Raw genomic sequence first — 26,538 nt, 5'->3', positions numbered from 1 at the left:
GATAGGTTTGTGCATGTGTGTGTGCACGTGTGTGTGTTTTTTTAAGGTTTAAACTTGTGTGGCATTTAGTAGGTAACGCAATTCAAAACTGGAAATGAGTTCCTTGTGCTTGCCTTACCTGCAGGTCCTGGACCCCGAGAAGCAGGCGGACATGCTGGACTCCCTGCGGATTCACCTCCTGCAGTATGCCACGCTGCTGGTGGAGCACGCCCCCCACCACATCCACGACAACAACAAGAACCGCAACAGCAAGCTGCGCCGCCTTATGACCTTCGCCTGGCCCTGCCTGCTCTCCAAGGCCTGCGTCGACCCAGCGTGCAAATACAGCGGACACTTACTCCTGGCGCACATTATTGCCAAATTCGCGATACATAAGAAAATTGTCCTTCAGGTATTTTGCGAGGCTCCCTCCCTTCTGCCCGACAGTTGCAGGCTTTCTCACACATGCACATGCTGCTCCTATACCATCATGATCTCTCCTTCCCTATTGTCTTTCCCTGATGCTGTTCAGTGATGCTCGTCTCTGCCGTCTCCTACGTGCTGTGATGCCCCCCATGACTGTTCCTTCTCCCCTTGCTCCCCAGTCAGTGCTCTGCTTATGTCTCTCTGCAGCCTTGCTTCTGAAACGACAAAATGCCTCCTTTGTCCACCTTGTGCTCCTCTTCCCACTGCGTTCTGGCTTCCAATTCTTTGTTCCCTTTGCTGCAGACAGCGGGGACTCATGAACCCTCACCTTATAAGCCCTCTGCTGTGTGAATGATCCTGAGCACATCCTGAGTCCCTGGTGGCTGGCTTGGTTGTCAGACAGCCCTTGGGTGGGTTGATTCCTGTCTCTGTGTAAGAATTCAATGTGATAATAGACTTGAGCGCTCAGCCTGTTGTTCCCATTTAATTGCATTTGTCCTATTCTCTGAGGTCACTCTTTGTTTCCCCCTGACCATTCCCTCTTGTGGAGGTCTGTGGCATTAAACCCCAGGCACCAAAAAGCCAGTGACCTCTCAGACCTTACCTCTTACAGGCAGTTGAGCTGTTATGAGTATAATCTCTGTCATTGGCACTGCTCTCTCCCCAGTTGTCCTAGCCGCAGACCGGAGGGCCCTCTCTGACACCCTCTTGTTCTCCTCAGAGTCAGGGCCTGGGCAAGTCCTGTGGGTTTCCAGCACCCTCCTGTCCCTGCACCCCTCAGTGCCATCGCACAGTCTTTGTGTGCCCTGAACTTACTTATGTAAGCACTTGCTGCTCCCTGAACTACTGTGAGGTTACTTCTGATTGTGGTCCCTTTCACTCTTTTTCCCGCCGTGGCCGGAGTAAGATGATTTTTGTACTTTGACTGACTTCCCTCCCATAAGTTAAGCTACACATTGACGCCAGCAAGGAGCTAGGTCTCATTCGTCTTGATATACTCCACCCTAGCCAGGAATGGGCACAAAATAGTTGCTCAGTAAATATTAGAATGAATATATTCATGGATCAAAATTGATGAAGGAGAAAGCAATTGCGTTGTTTTCCAATAAGAGCCCTGAGGCCCTGGCTGGTGTGGCTCAGTGGGTTGGGTGCTGGTCTGCGAACCGAGGGGTCGCCAGTTCAATTCCCAGTTAAGGCACATGTCTGGGTTGTGGGTAGGGCGTCCTGTTGGGGGCGTTTGAAAGGCAACCACATACTGATATTTCCCTCCCTCTTTCTCCCTCCCTTCCACTCTCTCTAAAAATAAATAAGATCTTAAAAAAACAAACAAAAAAGCCCTGAGGAATTTTATGAAAATTGTTTTGCAAAGATGTGCCTTGGTTCAAGAGATTGTTTTCATCTTGTTTTTAAAGCCTTCATTCTCATCTTAGTTAAGAATTTCTCTCCTGTTCTAGGTTTTTCATAGTCTTCTCAAGGCCCATGCAATGGAAGCTCGAGCAATTGTCCGACAAGCGATGGCCATTTTGACTCCGGCAGTGCCGGCCAGGATGGAGGATGGGCACCAGATGCTGACCCACTGGACGAGGAAGATCATCGTGGAGGAGGGGCACACCGTCCCTCAGCTGGTGCACATTTTGCATTTGATAGTGCAGCATTTTAAGGTGCATAAGCAAGCACTGTAGATTGAAGTGTGATGCATTTTCAGGCATTGGCTTTGAACTTTTGCCTGTTTTTCAGTTTTTGCCATAATAGGAGATTATTCATCTTGTAGTTCAGGTATTTCAGGACCGTTGATTAGTGTGTGTGTGTGTGTGTGAATGGCTTTATCAACATGGAAAGTGCGGTACTTTAGAGAATGTGTCAGGTGTATTCTTTCTGTTTAGACTGCATATTTTTTATAAATACTCAGTTAACAGTGATTATAGGTTATTACTTTGGGAGGAGTCATCATTAACTCCAAATTTTAGTAACTAGGCTTAAAAAGTTGTTCCTATTGCCGGCATCTCCTCTCTATGGCCATTGCCCACTTTGTTGGGTTTCGTATATTCAACAAATGTAAATGTTGTAAGTATGTATTTCTTATAGATTTTGGGTAGAGGAGAAAGAAACTAGTGGTATTGAGTTGAAAGCTGTTATAGCCAGCTCTGCTAGAATTGGTAATTTGACTCTCAGCATGGCTAAACTATTAGGACGGTAAGTAGAAAGTTTGCTATGTGTGACTAGACTTGTCTACCTAAAGAGAATTCAGTGTGTCAACATTTTTAAAAGATGGTACTAAAATACAGAAATAAATACACTGTTGTATTGGGACTCCACCAGGGACAGGGGAAGTGAGTATTTTGGACCTGAGGCAGGTTGTGTGCGGGCATATGTGTATGTGTGTGCACGTGCGTGTATGCTGGGGTCACAGCGTCCCTGTCGTGTGCCCACAGGTGTACTATCCGGTGCGGCACCACTTGGTACAGCACATGGTCAGTGCCATGCAGAGGTTGGGCTTCACTCCTAGTGTCACCATCGAGCAGAGGAGGCTGGCAGTGGACCTGTCGGAAGTTGTCATTAAGTGGGAACTGCAGAGGATCAAGGACCAGCAGGTAGAGATGTCATCCCTCTTGTGTCATCCAGGATTGTGTTTGTTTTGCTGCTCCGTAGAAATCAGTAAAGTCAAATGTGTATATTTTTGAAGCCGGATTCTGATATGGACCCAAATTCCAGTGGAGAAGGAGTCAGCTCTGTCTCATCTTCCATTAAAAGAGGCCTGTCGGTGGACTCCGCCCAGGAGGTGAAACGCTTCAGGACGGCCACAGGAGCCATCAGCGCAGTAAGATCACGTGCATACACTGCATGCGCTTTCTTTTCCAGGCTCTACGCTTCCTGTTGAGGTTTATTCCCTTACTCAACAAACTTAGAATGTGGCCTAAGTGCCCAGCACAGTGCTAGAGAGACATCTGGGAAAGGCTGTGCTCCACAGAGAGACCCAATGACATGCACTCTCTCAGGAGTTTCCCAAGTTAGCAGACACATTTTCCGCTGTGCCACTTCATACCATTAGAGTGCTGATGATATGAGTCATTATTAACAGAAAGGCATCAAGAGAAGAAACTCTGTAGGGCAAGAAAATTGATAGAGACCATGCACCCATGATGTGTTCAGCTTTAAAAAAGATAGTGTGTTCCATTTTGTTTGGAGGGCAGCTGGTGCCATGAGAGCCCTGGGGGTATTCACTCTGCCCCCCACTCCTCTGTTCCTCTGGACATGTGGCCCCTACATTCACCCTTGCTCAAATTAGAGACCCGGAGCCATCTGTAGTCTTCCCATTCCCTTCTCTCCACACATCTGGTCAAGAGCAGGTCCTGGTAGCTTTGCCACAAATACCCACCCTCTACTCTCAGTTCTGCTCCCACCATTGTGTGCGAGCAGGTGCCCCATCACTTTGTACTGGGATCACTGGAACTGCCTCCCAGTTTCCTCACTCCTCCATCTCTCTTCATTACACTTTTCACAAAGCAGAGTACCAAACAAGTCCCAAATTTAAGCCAGGGGAAGCTGGGTGAAGTGCTACGTGGGACTTTTGTACTCTCTTTGCACTTTCCTGTGAATAATATGCTCATTTCAAATAAAAACTTTAAAAATGAAGACAGACTGTCTTTTCCCTCAGCAGGACTTTCCCTTGACTCTGGCCTCCAGAGCTTGTGTGACTTGGCCCTTCTGTGGGCGTCCATGTCTTGCACCTGCTCAGCCAGCCCTTTGCTCCATTCCAGCAATGCCCGGTTCTGGGCTCTCTCTTAGCACTTGTGCACTGGCTCCAGCACCTCCCGCAGGCACAGTTCTCTCTTGCCATGGCTGGGTTTTTCTCAGTCTGAGAACCACCTTGATAGCATCCTTTCACTTTCTTGACCACGGTCCCTTCCAGTCTCAAGCATATGACTTATCACCTCCTTCGTGGCTACTTTATTAGTTGTCTTGTGGACACCACTCCTGCCTCTGGTGTCCCTGATGCCCAGAGTGGCATCTGTCCCAATAGCAGGCTGCACGAGTCAGTGCCATATACTGGAGTGCATTGTTGAGAAGGCTCTTCTTGCCTTTGTAGGTATTTGGGAGGAGCCAGTCACTGCCTGGAGCGGACTCCCTTCTGGCCAAGCCCATTGATAAGCAGCATACGGACACTGTGGTGAACTTCCTCATTCGAGTGGCATGTCAGGTGTGGGCTCTGAATGTTGTCTGTTGGGGCACTTCAGAGCAGAGACTGCGTGGTCAACTCCAGAATGTTACCCGTAACAGTTTAGTCAAAAGAGAAATAGATAAACCAAGGTCTGACAGCTAATTCTATCACTTTCATACCAAATTCCATGGATTTCATGACATGCTAATAATTGTGAAATCTGCACTTTTTTTTTTTTTTTTTTAGTGGCAGTGGAATCATGGTATTGGTGAAACATGGTGGTTCAGTGATCTTGGGCAAATTATTTAACATCCAAGTCACGTATCTCACAAAGGTGTTGGTATGGTCCAACTCAACATTTAGTAATTTAAATGCTTTTACACCTTGAATTTACGCCATTTATATCAATATATGTTTTCATGGAGTTATTGGGAATCTATTTCTAAAACTTTTCATTTTTATATTTCATAAAAACATTGTAAATGAAATTAGGCAGTTTTTAAAAATTTGGGTATTTTAAGTTTTTATAATTACTAAAAACCAAAAAGTGTGTTTTACAATACTGTTGAGGCTTTCCAAGTACTGAAAGAACCCACTAAACCTGCAATTTTCAGCCTTTTTCATCTCATGGCACACATAAACTAATTACTAAAATTCTGTGGCAAAAAACATACTTTTTGCTGATCTGACAAAAAAACAGGTTGTAATTTTGATTCATTCACACTGGAATGGCTATTGTTGTGTTGGCTGTTGTCATTTTTTTGTTTGACGATCTAAGGGAAAGGAGGTCAAGTGCCCTTGATTACATAGTCAGGTGTTACATGTCTTAAACATCCTGGCAGCGTACAGGTTGGAAAATCTCTGTATGTAACGACTCAGCCCCTACTTTCCTGCCTGCTGGCAGTGCACAGCCAAGCAGGTTCAGAGGGGAGGGACACAGATCCTACTCTCTGGGGGCCTCTTGATGTTAGATCAGTTAGTCACACAAATGATTACAACTCACCACTCACCCACTGCAAGGGATAGGGAGGGCCCTGTGGGGAGGGTCCCTGAGGTGGAGAGGGCCAGGAGGAGTCAGCTGGGAGGGGAAGTGGCAGTGAATTAGAGCTGGGAGGCAAGGGCGTGGGGCACCGGCAAGAAGCAGTGTCCCAAGAATGATGGTAAACATGTATGCAGTGACATGTGGGCTTGAATTGAGTGAATTTCCAGGTAAACGACAACACCAACGCTGCCGGGTCTCCTGGGGAAGTGCTGTCTCGCCGCTGCGTGACCCTCCTGAAGACTGCCTTGCGCCCGGACATGTGGTCCAAGTCCGAGCTCAAACTGCAGTGGTTCGACAAGCTGCTGATGAGCGTGGTAGGTGTGGGGGCTGCTGTTGCCTGGGCATGGGCCGCTATACCAGAATCCAAGTTTTCCATTCCTTTGGCCAGTTGTGGCCTCTTCCACTTCCCCTACTGGTTACTGTTGACCCTAAAAATAAAAGTCAGATATTTGACCAGAAAAAAGGGAACAGCAGAGAAATGATAAACTATAGCAGAAAACCCCAGGGCAAGTCAGCAAGCAAAGGGGAAGAACATGACTTTCTAGAAGAGGAGGAGGAAGATGGGAGGGGCTGTTTGAACACAAGTCCTTTGGAGGAGTGGAGGAAAGGGAGAGCTCAGGGCGGCCACACTTTCTTGTTGGCTAAGTCGTTGGGCAAGGAAGGAGCTCTTCCTGCCGCAGTAGTAAGGTGGTGTGCTTTTTTTTTTCTTGTTGAGATCTGTAATTGACAGTTCTTCCTGGTGGGGTCTGTAATTGACCACTTCCTGTCTATAATTGACCCAGGGATAGTGCCCAAAGGCTCCCCCTTCTCACCTTTTTAAATGAGCTTTCATTTATTAATTTTCATGCTGCTGATGAGGAGGAAATTTCATTTCCTGAAAATGGTTTAAAAACCACTGCTGTCAGGGCAGTACAGTACAGTTTTTAGAACATAATAGTCCTCTTGCTTTTCAAAGTCTCATTTTTTAAATTGAAGTACTGGTTGGCTTGAAATTAACATTTTTTAGTTGATTTATGCAACAACCTTTAAAATAAACTTGAATTTTTAAAGTAGGTGGACATAGAATTTGTTATCGAGCACTGTATAGTCAAGTAACAAAGAAATAGCCCCCGATGCTGATTATTTGGTGGGCTTTGGTTTGTTTTGTTTTTATAAAACTCTGGATCCTGTAACCATGGTGGTTGCAAACCCATTGTAAGCTTTTGTTCTTTTGCATTGCAGAGACTACCATCGTTGCTTAGGTTTTTTGAAAGGTTGCAAAGGTAACCTGTGCTGTGAAAACAGTTGAATCATAGGCCTCTGAGTCTCTAGTTGGCTTTGTTTCCAGCCTGATAAATAACTTCTGGATTGTCTGCAGTTTCTTTCCTTTTTTTTCTCTTTGGAGGGTCTGATTTCTTTCCTATCTATCACAGTTAGATCAAGCTCAGCTGTAAGTAGACAGCCTCTGTCTGCAAATAGGCTAATGTTTGCATAGCACAGAGTTTGGTGGGTTTCAAAATTTTAACATTTAATGTTGAATATTTTTCATGAGTTTTTAAAGGTTTGCCTAAATATTTTAAGCAAATTTATTAAAAGAAACACAAAATCCTACTGTATTAATATAATATGGTGGTCACATGTTTTTATATGTATCGTTTATTTTTTAGTGGTTTTTTACTTCATTTCTAAATACTTAGAAGCACATAGTTTTAAATTGGTTAGATGCGATTTACTGGAGTATTTATTTCATGTGTGTGTGACCTGTGCCCTCCATTCCAGGAGCAGCCTAATCAAGTGAACTATGGAAATATTTGCACAGGATTGGAGGTGCTGAGTTTCTTGCTAACTGTCCTCCAGTCTCCAGCCATCCTCAGTAGCTTCAAACCCCTGCAGCGTGGAATTGCGGCCTGTATGACGTGTGGAAACACCAAAGTCTTACGTGCCGTCCACAGCCTTCTCTCACGCCTGATGAGCATTTTCCCAACAGAGCCAAGTATGTGGCCTTTTCCACCCATGCCTTTCTCTCTGAGTAGGTGGGTGGGCAGAGAGCTTGTGACTGGAGAGTGCTCATCCTCTAGCCCCTATTTGGAGCATTTTGTTAGCTCACTTTTTACTTTCAACCTTTAAAAGAATCTGACCAAGAACTTAACAGCAGTAGTCATTGCATTATATTTTTTGTCTGCTTTGGAAGTGCAGTTCTTCATCAACTGAGCATTACTGTTTCCTTAAGGCATTGAAGGGGAGTTAGGTGAAAGTATTTTGCCAGATGTTGAACAGCTGACAAGATAAATACTCTAAGTGTATTTAGAGTGGCTTCTAATGATATAAAAGGTTGTTGATTAGCTTTGTAAAGTAGGAGCCCCTCCCAGAGGTGGGCACCAATGGGAGAGGAATGCTCATGCCAGTTGCCACAGATCCCAGCAGAACTAAAGCTCAGCCCTGCAGTGTGAAAGAAGTTAATGTCCCAGGGCCTGGACAGGCCTGAGGACCCAGATCACAGGGCCCAGGTTCATGCTTCTGTTTCAGGCACCTCCAGTGTGGCCTCCAAGTACGAAGAGCTGGAATGCCTCTATGCGGCCGTTGGGAAGGTCATCTATGAGGGACTCACCAACTATGAGAAGGCCACCAACGCAAATCCCTCCCAGCTCTTTGGTGAGTATGTGCCTGACTGTTTTCCCAGCCGTAGTTCAGCATGGCCTTGCTCTACCTGTGCTCCCTGGATGAGCTTTCCTTAGCAGGGACAGGCTCCAGCTGTCTAGGGGGCTCTGAGCTGGAGGCATTGTTAGAGTGATGGTGTCTGCATCTGGCCTGGTGCATACAAGGCTTTGGTCCCTTGTGCTCTTTTCTTTTTTAATTTAGTTTTAATTTTATTTATTTATTTTCAGGGAGAGGGGAATGAAGGGAGAAAGAGGGAGAGAAACACCTATGTGTGGTTGCCTCTTGTGGGCCCCCAGTTGGGGACCTGGCCCATAAGCCAGGCACGTGCCCTGACTGGGACTCGAACTGGCGACCCTTTAGTTCGCAGAGCAGCGCTTAATCTACTGAGCCATCAGCCACAGCTGTGGCCTTTAAAAAAAAAAAATCCTCACCTGAGGATATGTTTATTGATTTGAGAGAGAGAGAGCAAGAGATAGAGAGAGAGATATCAATTGGTTGCCTCCATACATGCCCAAACTGGAGATCAAACCTGCAACCTAGGTATGTGCCTTGAACCCACAGCGTTTTGGTGCATGAGATGATGCTCCAACAAGCTAAGCCACTGGGGCAGGGCCGGTCCTCTGCGGTCTTTGAGGTGAATAACTGTCACCCTGCCCAACACCAGTGCTTCCTAGTTTCTTCTGCTTCAACCTCAGATGCAGGATTTGGTTGTGAGGGTAATTTCCTGGTGTTGCATAGATACTCTTGACTCTGTTTTACTCAAGTACAAAGATGCTGGTAAAGCTATGTACAAACATGCAGAATCACTGCTTTTCACAACATGTTCACCTGTCAGCAAGCCACTCACCAACCAGAACCTGTCCTCATTTACTTGATGAGGCTCTGGCTGCTCCAGGTGAAACAAAAGTTGGTTTCTTGGGTAATCAGGGCAGCTGGGTGACTTTGGCCTCTAAGAAGTCAGATGTATAGATACTCTGCTTTCTGCTAAACCCACATGTGTGAGTAGGACTAGACCTTGGGTTAGCAATTCTGAAAAATTTTTTCTCCCTTATTACATATTCATTATATAAAACTTTGAAAATACAAATGAAGGAAAGCTAAATAGAAGTTACCTGTCAGCCTCTGTCCTCATTCAGCATTTTGGAGTGTGTGTCTTTTTTCTGTACATACATATAGAAATCCCTTGTTATGCAAACACTTATGTCTGCATTTGTAAACTGAATACATTATGTTTTTAATGAGTTTTTTGCTCTCCAGACTTTTCCTACTTGCTATGTAAAATTCAGGAGTCTGATAAATTTAGTTAAAATAGTATCCCTTGCTATTCATGCTTGCTGTTTCTATTCTGGAACCAGATAGATTTGGATAGTGAGTAATGCTTTCGTGACTTTATAAAGCGAGTTCATACAGTAGATCCTGCTCTGCAACCTGGCTTCCATTGCAGTGCAGCATGAACATCCTGTTAATTCTCCAGAAGACTCTCTTCGAGAAGAGCTGGCCACTGTGGGCCCTGCCTCCCTCCTCAGTAGGGGGTGACAGCATGCCGGTACAGCCTTGGGCGAGGGGGTCTGTCGGGTGGGCCGCAGTGTTATTAGACCCAGGACACCATTACTAATGACTGCTTAGTAGAGGCAAGCAAGGTAGCCAGGAACGGCCAGAACATGTTCCTTATAATCGTCGTCACCCACCAGGGCCATGGGTTACCTGTTGTAGAATCGTATCGGTCACTCATTCACTGCAGTACCGAGAGCCAGCCATTTAACAAGCAAGGCTGAAACTGTCCAAATCTGGGATGATGGCACCTGAAAATGGCAAATCAAGACCCTCTTATGATGTGAGCTATGAATACAAAATTAAAATTTAATGTGTAGGTCAGGGTCAAGGTGTTTATAAAAATGCCAATTATGAAAGATAAAATATTTTCATATACTCAGGGTTCATGTTCTGGTGTTATGCAGTTTTTGAGAATGAGATGCAAATTTAATTTTAAAACATTTGTCATGCCCTGATAGTCTACATAAAAAAACATCCCTCCCCCACTCCCAAATGTATCATGGGACAAAAAATTTTACTGAGGATGGTTTGCCATACATAACATAAAGATAAAATGCATAACTGAAGATAAGAATGTTTCTATTAAAGAACAAAAATCCATTTTTATGCCTGAAAATGTTGCTCATGAATAAGAGTGAACATACATAATGCTTCAAAATATAGTCTATACCATAGAAAAGCTTATTATGTTGACATTTGGAATTAATCCACATGTTTGTTGGAAACAGCACATTGTTATTTAGCACATTATAAAATGTTATAATTAGCACATTTTTGTCAATCATTCAATTTTCAAGAACTTTCTAAAAGCCAGCTGACAATTTCTGCCCTTTAGGGACCCTCATGATCCTGAAGTCGGCCTGCAGCAACAACCCGAGCTACATAGACCGGCTGATCTCAGTCTTCATGCGCTCCCTGCAGAAGGTGGTGCGTGAGCACCTCAGTCCACAGGCAGCCTCGGGCAGCTCAGAAGCAAACTCAGGTGACAACCCTGCATGGTCTCCAAGTTTTTCCTCAGACTTTGTGTAACACCTAGACACTGCTGGCTTCGTGGCCGAATTCTAACAGGAACACTGGTGCCTGTTGTTTGTGTGCAGTTCATTATCAGTTGCTTTAACAAAGAGTTTCTGAGTGATTCATTTAAAACCAAAATGAGACTCCTTTTTCGAATGAATTGCTTTAAAAATTTGTGAATTAGAGAATGAAGAATTTTAAAATAATCGGACATTTATGTGGAACATATAGCACTAAATGAGAGCCATCTAATAATTTTGCCATAACACAGGGCTTGCTTAATTAGAGTGGTTACGTCTGATGAAGAATTAAGTCACAAGCTCCAGGAATCTGGGTGAAATATTGTGTGGGTGGATGGGGGGTGAGAGGGGGGTGATCAGCACAGCTGCTCAGTGCACCTTGGAGCACAGTGCCATGGGTGTGAATTCATGGCTGTGCCCCAGAGCTGCCTGCACTGGTTCCAGCAGCCCCATCATCTCCTCCCTTGAGGAGCCTCTTCAGGGCCACTCTTGCAAGGTGGTGGAATAGCAAGAAAGTGACGTGGCTGGAGAAAATATTTTGGAGAAAAATGGGCAGAATCAACGCGCCACCTAGTGCAAAGTGGTAGCCTGTTGAGGTATATCTGTAGAAACTGCTGAGCTCTGTTCCTTCCTGGCCCGAGCAGGAACCAGTGAGCTGGTGATGCTGAGCCTGGAGCTGGTGAAGACGCGGCTGGCTGTGATGAGCATGGAGATGAGGAAGAGCTTCATTCAGGCCATCTTGACCTCACTCATTGAAAAGTCACCCGATGCCAAGATCCTCCGGTCTGTGGTTAAAATTGTGGAAGAGTGGGTTAAAAATAATTCCCCAATGGCAGCCAATCAGGTGAGCTGGGAGGAGGGGCTGCATGTTGGCCAGGTGACCTTCCTTTGTAGATAGAAGAAAACTCTGGCTTCACTTTCTCAGCTCTTCTGGAAGTTTTCAGTCAAGCAAAACACTTTGTTCTCCTCTATTTGCATTCACAGTATCTTTTGTTAGGTGAATTTTTCTCACTTAATGGATTTAAAATAGAAACTCACCTTAATGTGGCTTTACTTACTAAAATGTTAAATGAACCTTTTATGGTGGCGAAGGTAAGTGGAGAAAAACATAACGAGGAACTATTACGTAATATAATCAGATGCTTGCAAACTTCTGATTTGTTTTATGATTTACTTGCTTTCTCTCCAAAATGAGTTGTAGTCCCTAGGAACATTATATTGGCGTCTGTCTTGATTTTAAGTGTCCAGACATAACCAGGGCCATCTTTGATTTTGTGTGTTTGTTTAGAAATGACTGTCTTATTTTACTTGACTGAATAGTAGAAGTTTAAAAAGTATTAGAGCTGAAAGAAGTACTCTTGGACATACTTCTCTCAGGTAGAAGTAATTGACCTTTTGTTTAAAAAATTTGTATAGACACCTACACTCCGGGAGAAGTCCATTTTGCTTGTGAAAATGATGACCTACATAGAAAAGCGTTTTCCAGACGACCTTGAATTAAATGCACAGTTCTTAGACCTTGTTAACTATGTCTACAGGTAATTATAGCAATTCTCACATAACCCGTGAATCAGTCCATAATGTGTTCTCTGACCAACCAATGTTATATTACTTTAATTTTTTTTGTTATACTCAAGTTTTATATATTCATTTAAGTTCCAAATCATGTAACATACTTTGGTATTGTTATGGGATGTTTTGTGCCAATGCTGCATCAGCCTACGATGACTTATAACATATTGGTTTTTCCAAAGATGTTTTGGGAAGTTGATACCCACTTGTTTTGTGCGTGTTTGCTTATGGCTTGAGGGGTCTGTCTTTGAGTGTAGCTTTTTCATCTCACTTATTCCTTTGATTACAGGGATGAGGCACTGTCTGGCAGTGAGCTGACTGCGAAACTTGAGCCTGCCTTTCTCTCTGGGCTGCGTTGTGCCCAGCCACTCATCAGGGCAAAGTTTTTCGAGGTTTTTGACAACTCTATGAAACGTCGGGTCTACGAGCGTCTGCTTTATGTGACCTGCTCCCAGAATTGGGAAGCCATGGGGAGCCACTTTTGGATTAAGCAATGTATTGAGGTAGGCTGAGCTCAGTTTACCCTCTGTGGCGGGGACACTGAAGCTAGCAGGTGTTCACACATGCCAAGATGAATAGAAATCTTCACTATTCAATTACTTTTAATCTCTAGTAGGAAAAAAAGACATAAAGCTATACTTTTATCTAAAGCTTTTTTGGGGTGATTTTTAGTGCTTTAATTACAAAGTTGGATAATACTCCTTAGTTTGTAGCTAAAGATTCATTTCCCTCAAATATAAAAATTGTAAATTCGGTCTACATGTCCTAGACATTGAATGTACAATAACTGTCAGCTCTCATAATTCTTTTTTTTTTTTCTTTTTTAAAGGAAAGACTTTTTTTTTTTTTTAAAGGTTTTATTTCCTTGCTTTTAATGAGTTGGAAGGGAGGGAAAGGAACATCAAAGTACAAGAGGCACGTTGATCTGTTAACCTCTTGCACGCCTGCGACTGAGGACCTGTTCCAGACCCAGGCCTGTGTCCTGACTGGGTATTGAACTGGTGACCTTTCGGTGCACAGGCTAGCACTCAATCCACTGAGCCATACCAGCCAGGGCTCATAATTCTTTCTATAAAAAAATATTTATTTTTCTCACCTGAGGATGTGCTTATTGATTTTAGAGAGAGGGGAAGGGAGGGAGAGAGAGAGGGAGAGAAACACTGATGTGGGAGAGAAACATCAATTAGTTGCTTTTACACATGCCCTGACCAGGGAGCGAACCCGTGACCCTTCGGTTTACGGGATGATGCTCCAACCAGCTGAGCCACACTGCCCAGGGCTTTTAAAATTTTTTAAAATTATTTTTAAAAATTTATTTATTTGAGAAAGAGAGAAAAAGAAACATCAATTTCTTAGAGAGAGAAAAAAAAACCAAACAAAAACCCCATCAATTTCTTATATGTGCCCTGACTGGGGATTGAACCTGCAACCTTGGTGTATCGGGATGATGCCCTAACCAACTGAGCTGCTTGGTAAAGCAGGAAGGTAGGGCATCCACGCCAGCCCACGGGCTCTAATCCATCAGCGTGGGGAGTCAGGGTGCTGGGGATAAAGGCCTTTGTAAAGCAGACCAGTTCTGTAGGTGGTAAGTCAGATATTTTTGTATGTTTCTAATAGGATTGTAGTGAGACTTCTTGTTTTCTCGTTTCCTTATTTTAATTGGCTCTCCTTCATTTTTTGGCTTAGTTATCAATTTACTGCACCATGCAACGTAGGTTTCCTGTAGTACCTGCTATGATGCAAGTAATCCAAGTCTCTCACCCAGAATGAATAAAAACTAGGTTACCAGATGACTTGCTTGTTTGTGTGTGTGTGTTGGCTGTTATCATTTTCTTTATTTCTTTTTTTTAATATGCTTTATTGATTATGCTGTTACAGTTGTCCCAATTTCTTTTCCTTTTGTTCCCCTCCACCCAGTGACATCCCTTCCTCCAGTTGTTCCCCCCTTTTAGTCCATGCCCATTGGTTGTGCATATAGTTCTTCTCAACATCTTTCTATCTACTCCACTCCCTCCTGCTATGCTTCTTAATTCCTGTACCATCTCCCTCTCTTTCCCCGCTTCCCCTTCCCTGCTGACCTCCCCCCAATATGTTCCCCATACCTATAATTCTTTCCCCACTCTCATTGCCTACTTAGTTTGCCTTTGTTTCAGTTCCCTAGCTTTTGTTGTTGGTTGTTGTGATACAGTTTTCATTTTAATGTTCATAGTTTTGATCCTCTTTCTCCTAAACAAGTTCCTTTAACATCTCATATAATAGTGGTTTGGATCTGATGAACTCCTTCAGTTTTACTTTGTCCTGGAAGCACTTTCTCTGCTCTTCTATTCTGAATGACAGCTTCACTGGATAGAGTAATTGTGGTTGTAGTTTTTTGCTTTTCGTTAACTTTGAATATTTCTTGCCAGTCCCTTCTTGCCTGCAGAGTTTCTTTTGAGAAGTCAGCTGATAGCCTTATTGGGACCCCTTTGTATGTAATTCTCTTCTCTCTTGCTGCTTTTAAGATTCTCTTTATCCCTAATTTTTGATATTTTGATTATAATGTGTCTTGGTGTGGTTCTCCCTGCGTCCAGTTTTTTTGGAACTCTCTGTGCTTCCTGGACCTGTAAGTCTGTTTCCTTCCACAAGTTAGGGAAGTTCTGCTTCATTATCTTTTCACATAATTTTTCCATTTCTAGTTCTTCTTTTTCACCTTCTGGCAACCCTATGATTTGGATGTTGGCCCACTTATAGCTGTCCCATAGGTTTCTGAGCCTCTCCTCATTTTCCTCATTTTTCGTTTCCTCTTTCTGCACTGGTTGACTGTTTGTTTCGTCCCTATGTTCCGATTTGTTAATTTGATCCCTGGTTTTCTTGCCCTCACCACTAGTTTCGTATATATTTTTGTTTATTTTAGCAGAGCTAGCCTTCATTTCTTCTCCGTCTTAAGATCTGCTGTTAGGTCTGTAAGCATTCTTATAACCAAAGCTCTGAACTGTGCCTCAGAAAGATTTCATATCTGCTGCTTTGTTAGATTAGATATTTGCTGTCTGGTCAGCTGTGTCACCGGGATCTCTATCATGATCTGTGTCATCCTGACTGTTGTTTTGTGTTTACCTTTGCTTCCTGGGCAGGGCTGTCACTCCTATGCTATAGTGGGTAGAGCCCCGTGCACTTGTCACAACCGGGCGACCCGTGTCACCATGCTATGGCGTTTTCTGCGGGGGTGGGGGTCCAAGATGGATTCCTGCCGTTCACTCTCCGCTGAAAGACCGGGAGCCTCCTCACCACCCCTGCAGGCCTCACAGTCCAAGGCAATGGAGGTCTGCCTTCCCCGGCTTTGGAATCGCAAGCTGACGGGTCTATTGTGCAGCTAGGGGTGCTCCCCACGTGCTTCTTGCCTCTCCCTAAATACGGGTGCCTGTGCTTACTGGTGTCCTGCCTCTGTCGCTGCTGTTGCCAAAGACAGCAGAGCTTGACCTCTCCTCCCCAGCTTTGCCCCTCCTACCTGTTCAGACGAGCACCACTTCTTTTTAACTTCATACGTTGGACTTCCATTTATTTTCTGAAACTTCTGGTCATTTCTGGTTTTGTGGTAGTTGTATTTCTTCTTAGTTATGGAGGGAGATGGAGCGTGTCAGTCTAGGCCTCCATCTTGGCCAAAAGTCTCCTGTGTTTGTTTGCTTCCGTGTCCCAGGCAGAGCTGTCCCTTCCACTGTGTTGTAAGGGGTGGAGCCTTAGGTATTCGTCAGTACCGGGCGACCTGTTTCACCACATTGTGGTGCTGTATGTGGGGGAGGAGTCTGAGAAGGAACAATGCCGCTTGCCCAGCACTTGCCCCTTTTCCAGGTACTTCTCCCACTTCCGCACCGGACCGGTGCGCCTCTAGCTGCTGCCCTGGCTGTCGTTCCCAGAGTGGGTGGGTCTGTGAATGTTCTAGGTCCGTGGGGGCCCTTTAAACAAGTGGACTCTGCTGAGAGACTGGCAGTTTCTGCCTCCGTCCCAACCCCCACTGGTTTGCACAGTCAAAAGCAATGAGGCTTGATTTTCCCCTGTGCTGGGACAGTGAGCTGTGCAGTCTGGTGAGGAGCTGGGAACGCACCCCAGGTGTCCCTCCTGATGTTTTAAAACGTGTAACTGCACTTTCCGCTGGCCTGCTGCTGTTGGCCGCTGCTGCCACCACCACACCGTGTCCTCTCTGCCCTGGCTCCGCCCCTCCTACCTGTCTGGATGAGTATTTCTTCTTTATATCTTTGTTTGCGGGACTTCCATGCACTTTGATTTTCTGGAATTTATGGTTGTTTCTAATTTTGAGGTAGTTGTATTTCTTCTTAGTTGTGGAGGGAGATATAGCATGTCTGTCTACGCCTCCATGTTGGCCGGAAGTCCAGATTACTTGTTTTAATGAGACAGAAGGTTGTGAAATTCTCTTGGAGGGAAAAGAGAATTGTGGCACTGGGTTTCAGTGAGAGCTTGTTAACATGTTTCTGTTTGTATTGCATTTATGTTTTCATACTGCTGAGTACAGCATATATTTGGAATTTTGCTAATGGCAACAGAGTGGGCAAAGTTCCCAATATAATCATCACTCACTCAAGAGACCTATCGATTGGTGTTATAGGTGCCAGGCCCTGGAAGACATTGCTCATGGCAGATATACAGGAATCAGTAGAGGACAAGGCCAGCTTTAGGGCCCAAGCCAGGAATCCTCCTGGCCTTCCACATTCTCAAACAGGTCACGTTTGGGATGCCATGCTGAAGTGGACAACCTCTTCTCTGTCCGCCTACTGTTCCTTGGTTGCTGTCACGAGTACGTGTCTCTTCATGTGTTGATATTGGTCTTGTCCTTCCCTCTGACACTTCAATGTCCGGGGGGCAGGGGATACCATCTCTGTGAAGTTGACACATGGATCTCCAGGGCCTCACACTAAGTGGGTGCTCAGTAAATACTTGCTACAAAAATGCAGGCACAGCTTGACTGGAGGGCAGCGTGAGCAACGGCTGGGTTGGGCAGCATGTTGGGGTGTGAGGAACAGTCACGAAGGGTTACTTGCATGTGTGGATGGAGTGTTACCTATGAAGACCTTGTGAGCCATGCTGTGAGGAGCCGCACTGTCCCCTGGGGACTGTGGAAGCCATGGGAGGGTGCATGCGGGGCCCTGGATCAGCTGCATGGAAGATGATCGGTGTGAGAAGAGGTGTCAAGAGGGGTCAGGCGGTGTGTCCAGGCAGGAGGTGACCGCTGTCTAGGTATTCAGGAAGTAAAGTTGGCAAGACTTGATGATGCGGTGTGAGTGATCAGAGAGAAGAAAAAGATGGGTGAGGGAAACGAAGGAAGCTGCCTTATCTGAGAGAATGGAGAGCAAGCTTGTCTAGTAGGGCAGAGATGCTGAGCTGAGCTGAGCTTAGACACTTGAGTCAGACAGAGGTTCCTCAGTGAGGGTTGTGTGCAGAGGTCAGACTTTCCATCTAAGCTGGGGAGGGGCGGAGCAGAGCTGTGGGCTCGGGAGTGGTCAGAATGGGCCTGCCTGTGTGGGTGACAGGTGACTGTGGCTCTACACACCCCACCTGTGAGGTGTGGGTGCTAGGCTTTTGTTCTGGTCCACACCCTCTAGCTCCTTTTGGCCGTGTGCGAGAAGAGCACGCCCATCGGTACCAGCTGCCAGGGAGCTATGCTCCCGTCCATCACCAATGTCATCAACCTGGCCGACAGCCATGATCGCGCGGCCTTTGCAATGGTCACTCATGTCAAGCAGGAGCCTCGGGAGCGAGAGAACAGCGAGTCCAAAGAGGAGGTAATGTCTCGATGGTGTGGTGACCCCTTTTTACAGTAGAATGCCCATTTCTCCAGTTTTGTATCGGTGTTATATTTTTTTAGGCAAGAGCAATGTTTTAATATCTGTACTTCCAAGCTTCTAAAGTGGTATGCACATTCAATTAGATTTTAGTTGAGATATGATTGACATACAACATTGTATTGCTCTTAGCAGATGGACAACATAATGATTTGATATTTGTGTATATTGTGAGATGATCACAATAAGTCTAGTTAACATCCATCACCACACATAGTTAGACTTTTTCTTGTGATGAGAACTTTTAAGAACTACTATTTTAGAGACTCAACATATGCAGTGTGGTATGTTATTAACTATAGTCACCGTGCTGTCCATTATATCCCCATGACATGGTGGAAGTCAGTGCCTTTGACCCTTTGCACCCATTCTATCCCCACCCCTACCCCCTGCCTCTGGCAACCACCAGTCTGCTCTCTTTTTTTTTTTTTTCCAAAGATGATGCAATGAACTTTTATCACCCTTTGGAATAGTTAATATATTTTTTGTTTGGTGTTAAAATAGTAATAAACAAACACATAACAACAAAACAAAAAACAAAACAGATAGGTTATCACTAAGAAGAACATATAAAATTGTTAATAGACAAAAAGTATATCAAGAAAGATGATGTTATAATCTACAATCTGGCTGATTTGTATTTATTTCTTAGCAATTATTTCAGCATATTTAAACACTTCATAGGCATCATCCTTGGCAATCTTTACAATTCTATGAGTAATTACATATAACAAACTATATACATTCATACAACTAATAAGTGGCATGATCAGAATTTCTTTTTTTTTTTTTTTTTTTAAATATATTTTATTGATTATGCTGTTACAGTAGTTCCAATTTTTTCCCCTTTACTCCCCTCCACCCAGTATCTCCCTCCCCCAGCATCCCCCCCCAAGTCCATACCCATGGTTCGTAAAAAATAACTATCCCTCCCTCTCAGATATTAAGACCCTTTGTAATCTTGTAAAGGACAATGGGCGAAGGTCTCAAGCTCCTCTAGCTGCTTCAAGCTGGACATGGTCGTCGTCCTACCTACCCTTGGGTCCAGAAATCCCTAATAAGAGTGGGGGTGTGGAGGGGAGGGTGGCCTTCCCACATGGGGAAGGATCATGCAGACTCCAGGTCAGTTGGCTGTCTCCGGACAACGGCGTGCTTGGTTTAACCAGTCTGCTCTCTTGACTTATTTCTCTTAGTGCATATCCTCAGGGGCCATTCATGTTTTCAAAAATGTCAAGACTCCATTCTTTTCTATGGCTGAACAATATTCAACACACACACACACACACACACACACACACACACACTTTCTTTTATCTATTGATCCATCCACAGACATTTAGGTTGTTTTTATTCAATTAGATTTTTAAAAGTTAGAATTGATAAGCATCTCATGTTGCCTACCATTCAGTTTTTTAAAAATATTTTTTTTATTTATTTTAGGGAGAGGGGTAGGGAGGAAGGGAAGCATCAATGTGAGAGAGAAACATTGATTGGCTGCCTCTTGCACGCCCCCCAACGGGGCACCTGGCCCACAATCCAGGCATGTTCCCTGACTGTGAATTGAACCAGTGACCTTTTCAGTTTGTGGGACAACAACTAACCCACTGGGCCACATCAGCCAGGGCCCTACCATTTGGTTTTGACCTAGAGCACTTTATTATGCAGGGTATTCCACAGGTGATTTTTCTGTCTGAGTGAAAAGAGCCCATGTTGTATTACAAAGCACTGCTCTCAGGAGTGATGCCTGCCATTGAGGAGCTGGTTCCACCAGTAGCCTTTGCTGTGAACCTCGCACGTCTCTGCCTGGTCCTGGCAGGGTCAGCTGTGGAGCCAAGGGCAGGCCAGCCAGGCTGCTGCCTTGGTCTTGAGGGTTGTCACTCGGTGCCCCACGATGAAGTGGCTGACACCACTCCAAACACAGGTCTTCGAATTGAACACTGTCTGGAGTGTTGGGTTTTAGGTGACAGGCACCCAGTATTGAAGGAGAAGGTACCCTTTTTTGTTATAAAAGGGATAGTTTATTCCTTCTTCTGTATGTGAGATTTCAATTCACTTTATTAACAAATTAGAATTTAAAATTTTCTTTACTACATTGCTAAACACTAGCTCATTTGGTGATAGGACCTTCTTTGCTTTCTGTAATCCTTCTATGTGAAGTAAATTGCCAAATTTGAAGTGGTTCTTCCACATTGTCAAGGGCATGTACCAAACACTTGGCACCTTGCTTAGAGGCTAATTTGATGATTGAGTTTTGACTAACTTCCCAGTAACTTCTGGCAGAAATAAGATTTTTTCCTTTTTGGGAATGTGTTGTGTGAAACATTATGCCAACAAGGATCTGTGTGGTGGCCCCAACATTACTCTTAACCTGAGTGAGCAAGTCAGCTAGGCAGCGATACTGCATTTTGAGGAATGATAGGCTGTATGTAATCCCTAATAATCTTTATTATTTTTGATGTTCATACTTTGCTTTCTGTAGTCCAAATATGAGAGCAATATGAGGTCATCAAAAAAAAGAGTAAGAGAGGAGGTGGGTCTAGTTTAGTTAATTATTGTTTATTTTAGAATTTAAGATTATTTTAATAATATAAACATCTAAATTAAACTTTTACTTGCTAAAAGTGTAATAAGTTTATAAGAATCATGTTTGTTGGATTTTAAGTATTGACTTTTGGTTTTGCTTATTTATGTTTGTTTTGTGTTTTAGGATGTAGAGATAGATATTGAACTAGCTCCTGGAGATCAGACCAGCACGCCCAAAACCAAAGAACTTTCTGAAAAGGACATTGGAAACCAGCTGCATATGTTAACCAACAGACATGACAAATTTCTTGATACTCTGCGGGAAGTGAAGGTCTGTGTGCAGGTTTGGAGGGATAGTTTTGGATTCCTGCCCTTCCCCCACCCCCTTGAATACTTGGAGTCCTAAATCAGGATTTTTCCACAGCAGTGTCAAATTTACTTTGACAAGTTGCATTTGCTTTCCTTTCTCAATGGAAACTCTTCTAAGTTCTGTGAGATTCTAAAGTAGATGCTTTATGTAAAGATTCGAGAAAATATGTCCCTTGAGAGGAATGGTTAGATTATTTACTGCATATATATGATGAGACATTGCTGGATTATTTTTCAAATGCAATTAAAAAGGAGAAAATGGGAATATGTGGTGAAGCAAGTTCGTTTTGGGGAATGGGGACCTCTAGGTGCATCTGTTTTGAGATCTGTCCAGATCTTTGGCTTCCACAAACTTAGGTGAGTTATAGATACGATTGTTTTTCCGGTAGTGATGCAGAATCACTCATGGCTCCATGTTCTGAATTGCTTTTGAGGAGTATCACAAAGAAACAGGGATGATTCTGTTTGCATATGAAACGGGGCAGGCCCCAGGGGCTTAGAGCATGCTAGAAAGCTGGCTGTTTACGGAAAATGTCAGCTAGATCAGATTTTCAAACACAACGAAGCTGTGGACGAAATCAAATGCATCTGTGGACTTGATGGCTTTTTGGGCCCTTGAATCCCACCTCTGGCCCCCTTCACAGGGCGTTTCCTTGCATTCCAGTCAGTTGTCCATCTTTTGTCTGCTGTCAATTGCAGAGACTCTGAACTTTCAGATCTTGATTTGTTCTTCAGAATGGTACCTATTGGCAAATAACTTACTTCCTACATGTGTGGTCCTTGTATTTCCCATTTTCTCTGGCCAGTGGCCTTTGCCTGATGGCACCCATGTACCTCTCCTGTGCACTTCCAGTGTTGGCATGTTTGGAAATATCCTTCAAGTTAAAATGAAGGCATGTCACTGCTGAGCCTCTTACCCCTGCCTGTCTTGGCCGCTAAGCCCAGTGTGAGTTCGTCTCTGGTGCCCAGAATCTGTTTTCACTCTGACATGACCCTTGCTCAGGTCCTTGGAAGTTGAAAGTGGAGCAGTGTCTGGCAGCTGCCGGGCAGGAGGTTTAGCAGCAGCCCAGGCCCAGCTGCACTGACCGAGTTTCTCTCTCTAGACGGGGGCGCTGCTCAGCGCCTTTGTCCAGCTGTGCCACATCTCCACGACACTGGCAGAGAGGACCTGGGTCCAGCTTTTCCCCAGACTGTGGAAAATTTTGTCTGATAGACAGCAGCATGTGAGTGTATTTTTAAATTCTATTTTGGAAAATGCAGTTTTAGCTTTTGATAAGTATTTATGACAAAATAGTTTTGGTAAAGTTTCAGAGAATGGGGAAACGACTGACTTACTAACAAGAGTGAATTATCAAAGCCATTTGCAGATGCTGGATGTGAAAGCAGAGACTTTTTGGTTTTGAATGAAGGCCTGAATGAGCGTGGTCTCTGGTTTCAGGCTCTCGCGGGCGAGATCAGCCCGTTCCTGTGCAGCGGCAGCCACCAGGTGCAGCGGGACTGTCAGCCCAGCGCCCTGAACTGCTTCGTGGAGGCCACTTCCCAGTGCGTTCCTCCCATCCCCATCAGGCCCTGTGTGCTGAAGTACCTGGGGAAAACACACAACCTCTGGTTCCGCTCCACGCTAATGCTGGAGCACCAGGCTTTTGAAAAAGGTCTGAGTCTGCAGATTAAGCCGAAGCAAACGACGGAATTTTATGAACAGGAGAGCATAACACCACCTCAGCAGGTTCGCCTACCCCCATTTGTCAATCACGTCTTCCCTGCCAGTGACCTAACCTCTCAGTAAACATCTCCTCAGTGATTTTTAGTTCCAGCAGTGAAGTTGTTTTATTGGGGAAAAAAAACGTATTTGTCATGAGCACTCAGAAACCACGATCTCTGTTTTCAGGAGATACTGGACTCCCTCTCAGAACTTTATTCTTTGTTACAAGAGGAAGATATGTGGGCTGGTTTATGGCAGAAGCGTTGCAAGTATTCGGAGACAGCAACTGCTATTGCTTACGAGCAGCATGGATTTTTTGAGCAGGTAGCCGCTGTCAAATGAAATGGATGGGTTGCATGGTTATATTATAATTATAATGGTGTTGTAACATCCTCGAGTCAGTTCACATTTACATAAGAAATTTACTGTTTAACTTGAAGTATTCGTCCTACACTTAAAAAGGCCTTTGAGAAGGGGGATAAGTAAGGGAAGGGTTTAGTCAAAGAACCCGTATAAATGACTCATGGACATGGACAACGGGGAGGGATATGATTGCGGGAGAGGGGGTGGGTTGGGTGGGGGAGAGAAATTGGGGGAAAAGGGGACAACTGTAATTGAAAAACCAAAAAAAAAAAAAAAAAAAAAAACAACAACAAAAAAAGGCCTTTGACTGAAGATTAAGAGAAACATATACAACATGAGCATTTTTTAAAAGGGTATTCTTGTATTTTCTTTTCTTTTTTATTAATGAGCATTTTTAACACTCAATCCTAAATCCTTTGCCATTAGAAGCTAATATGGATGGTTTTTATCTGTACTCATTGGTCCTATTGGAAACGGAAGGTAGATGGCATTTTGTGTTTAAATTTTAGCTTCGTGCTTGTCCTTTCAGTGTAGCACGGTCTTGTCCTTAGCCCTGTTTAGGTCACTGAGCCACAGAAACTCAAGAAACCTCTGCTCTGGTCACCGAACCCAGGGCCAGGCAGCCTCCTAGTCCTCCATCCTGTGGGGGTACGCCCTTGGTTCTCCTCCCTGCTCTGTGCTCTGTGAAGAGGGGATTCCAGGAGGCACAGGAGGCCCGTGATTGCAGAGAGGAGTGTGAGGCACTCCTGGGTTTATGATCCAACTTGCCCTAAATCATTGAGCAATGGCTGTGGAAAGTTTTCTAGTTAAACAGCAGTTCGAAAGCATTATTAACTCTTTCAGGCACAAGAGTCCTATGAGAAAGCGATGGATAAAGCCAAAAAAGAGCACGAGAGGACTAATGCATCCCCTGCTATCTTCCCTGAATACCAGCTTTGGGAGGACCACTGGATTCGGTAAGCTGGACAGGGATGGATCAGGAGTCAGTTAAGGGAACCCATAACAGATCTCTGAAATGTTCTCATAATGAGTGTTTCTAAGGGAACTCTGCTGCTTTCTTTATGGTCCGATAGAGAAAAGAACAAACACAAATCCATGGGCACTTTTAAAGTCTTGAGTAATTAGAAATGTCTGTTGGAGAGCAGTGATTCCGGTCCCTTCCTGCTCTGGTGTGTGGAGTGCTCTGCTGTGTGGGGGCCAGTCTTTTGTGTCCAGGCAGCAGCTCCTTCCAGAGGGCATGCAGTGCTTGCAATGGACCAAGCTCAGCATCCACAGAAGCCCACCCTTCTCTGGGGGAAGGATGTCTTTTTGCTTCGGTGGGATGCGAATAAACGGCTGTTGCCTGTGCTTTCTGACTTTGTGGTAACTGACTTACCAACTCCCTGGTCTTCTAGGTGCTCTAAGGAGTTGAACCAGTGGGAAGCCTTGACGGAGTACGGCCAGTCCAAAGGCCACATAAACCCTTACCTCGTGCTGGAGTGTGCTTGGCGGGTGTCAAACTGGACCGCCATGAAGGAGGCGTTGGTGCAGGTGAGGCTCCCTCCCACTTCTTTGCTGACATGTCCACTCCCAGCCCACGTTCCTCACAGCTGCGTGGATGGCTTTCACCAAAGCTGTGAGCCTCTAGAGATTGCTCCTCACTTAGAACAGCCTGGGCCTTTTGGCAGATAAAGGTAGCTTTTGAGAAGCAAGAATGATTTTTGGTTACCTCGTTTTCAATTAAACTAGAAATTAAGTATTTGTTTATTATTCAATTATAATAATAAGTATCGTGTGGAGACCTTGGATTCTATGAGCAAACAAATAAATAGGACTTGGAGAAATGTAGAAGAACAGAGTCAGTTTTGCAAAGGGGCCCTGTAGGGCCGGGGCCTGGCACATGAGCTGCTGTCAGTAAACATTTGGTGAAGGAACCTGTATCCTATGCAGGCACGTTTTGTGTTATGGAAGAGATGGTGGTATAGTGTAAGTGAAGTTGTCATTAACTTGGTGGAGCTCCACACTTAAAAAAGTTACCCTCTATCAAGAGTGGTTGGGGCATGATGGGAGAGTGGCTACAGCTGTTCTCCTTTGCTTTATTTTTTCCTGCCTCTGTGCCCACCCATCGTGTGCTCCCTCAGCCGCTGTCCCTGTAGCTGCGGTCCAGGTTTTGGCCTCTCTGGGTGGCGGTCATGTGAATGGGGTCTCTTTGTCTTAATGTGGAGGCTGCAAAAAGCACATCTTTAAGCTGTTGTGGTTACAGCATTTATTTTGTTACTAGTGTTCCTTTAACAAAATGCAAAAGATTGAAGAACTGATGCAGGGAGCTTGTGTTGCTCTGAGAAATAACCAAGCACTTGTAAAGATTTTATATATATACACGTTTATATATATATACATATATATATAATTAAAGTATATTTTATTGGTTATATTGTTACAGTTGTCCCAGTTTCTTTTCCCTTTGCTCCCCTCTTCCCAGTACCCACCCTTCTCTCCAGCAGTCCTTGGGTTTGTTCATGTCCATGGGTCATGCATATAAGTTCTTTGGCTTCATCCTTTCCTCTGTTATTAACTTCCCCCTGTGTATTTCGTACCTACCAATTATGCTTCTTAATCCCTACACCATTTCCCCATTTCTTCCCCTTCCCTGTCCCAGCTGATAACCCTGCAAATGATCCCCACATTTACGGTCTGTTCCTGTCCTGGTTGTTTGCTTAGTTTGTTTTTGTTTTTATCTTTTAGATTCAGTTGTTGATAGTTGTGTTTGTTGTCATTTTAATGTTTATAATGTTGGTCTTCTTTTTCTTAAATAAGTCCCTTTAACATTTCATATAAGAATGGCTTGGTGATGATGAACTCCTTTAGCTTTACCTTGTTTGGGAAGCACTTCATCTGCCCTTCCATTCTAAATGATAGCTTTGCTGGATAGAGTCATCTTGGTTGTAGGTCCTTGCTTTTTGTCACATTGAATACTTCTCACCAGTCCCTTCTTGCCAGCAAAGTTTCTTTTGAGAAATCAGCTGATAGTCTTATAGGCACACCTTTGTAGGAAACTGCTTTTCTCTTGCTGCTTTTAAAATTCTTTCTCTATCTATAACCTTTGGTATTTTAATTATGATGTGTTTTGGTGTGGCCCTCTTTGGGTCTAGCTTGTTTGGGACTCTCTGTGCTTCCTGGACTGGTATGTCTATTTCTCTCACCAAATGTGGGGAATTTTCCTTCATTATTTTTTCACATAAGGTTTTGATTTCTTGCTTTACCTCTTCTCCTTCTGGCACCCCTATAATTTAGATGTTGGCACGTTTAAAGTTGTCCCAGAGGTTCCTAAGCTTCTCATTTTTTTCAATTCTTGTTTCCTCATTCTG

At 44.3% G+C, this 26,538-nt stretch overlaps 1 protein-coding gene across 2 annotated transcripts in view; it reads left to right on the top strand.

The window, feature by feature from the left end:
• TRRAP (transformation/transcription domain associated protein) overlaps nt 1-26,538 on the top strand; it is a 140,530-nt gene that overhangs the window by 72,317 nt on the left and 41,675 nt on the right. For both annotated transcript variants that reach the window (XM_090287915.1, XM_090287914.1), the window contains exons 37-55: nt 125-391; nt 1,860-2,066; nt 2,838-2,996; nt 3,089-3,223; nt 4,493-4,603; nt 5,774-5,920; nt 7,365-7,578; nt 8,112-8,237; nt 10,633-10,779; nt 11,476-11,675; nt 12,248-12,369; nt 12,693-12,906; nt 17,995-18,174; nt 20,942-21,088; nt 22,230-22,349; nt 22,565-22,852; nt 23,015-23,152; nt 24,035-24,147; nt 24,586-24,721. In XM_090287915.1, the coding sequence (XP_090144041.1) occupies nt 125-391; nt 1,860-2,066; nt 2,838-2,996; nt 3,089-3,223; nt 4,493-4,603; nt 5,774-5,920; nt 7,365-7,578; nt 8,112-8,237; nt 10,633-10,779; nt 11,476-11,675; nt 12,248-12,369; nt 12,693-12,906; nt 17,995-18,174; nt 20,942-21,088; nt 22,230-22,349; nt 22,565-22,852; nt 23,015-23,152; nt 24,035-24,147; nt 24,586-24,721 (3,171 nt within the window). The remainder of the gene's footprint in view (nt 1-124; nt 392-1,859; nt 2,067-2,837; nt 2,997-3,088; nt 3,224-4,492; nt 4,604-5,773; nt 5,921-7,364; nt 7,579-8,111; nt 8,238-10,632; nt 10,780-11,475; nt 11,676-12,247; nt 12,370-12,692; nt 12,907-17,994; nt 18,175-20,941; nt 21,089-22,229; nt 22,350-22,564; nt 22,853-23,014; nt 23,153-24,034; nt 24,148-24,585; nt 24,722-26,538) is intronic.

The sequence above is a fragment of the Furipterus horrens genome, unplaced genomic scaffold, assembly GCF_987537825.1.
Source record: "Furipterus horrens unplaced genomic scaffold, mFurHor1.1.pri manual_scaffold_10, whole genome shotgun sequence".
NCBI classification, from domain to species: domain Eukaryota; kingdom Metazoa; phylum Chordata; class Mammalia; order Chiroptera; family Furipteridae; genus Furipterus; species Furipterus horrens.
This window is presented reverse-complemented; position numbering and strand designations above follow the sequence as displayed.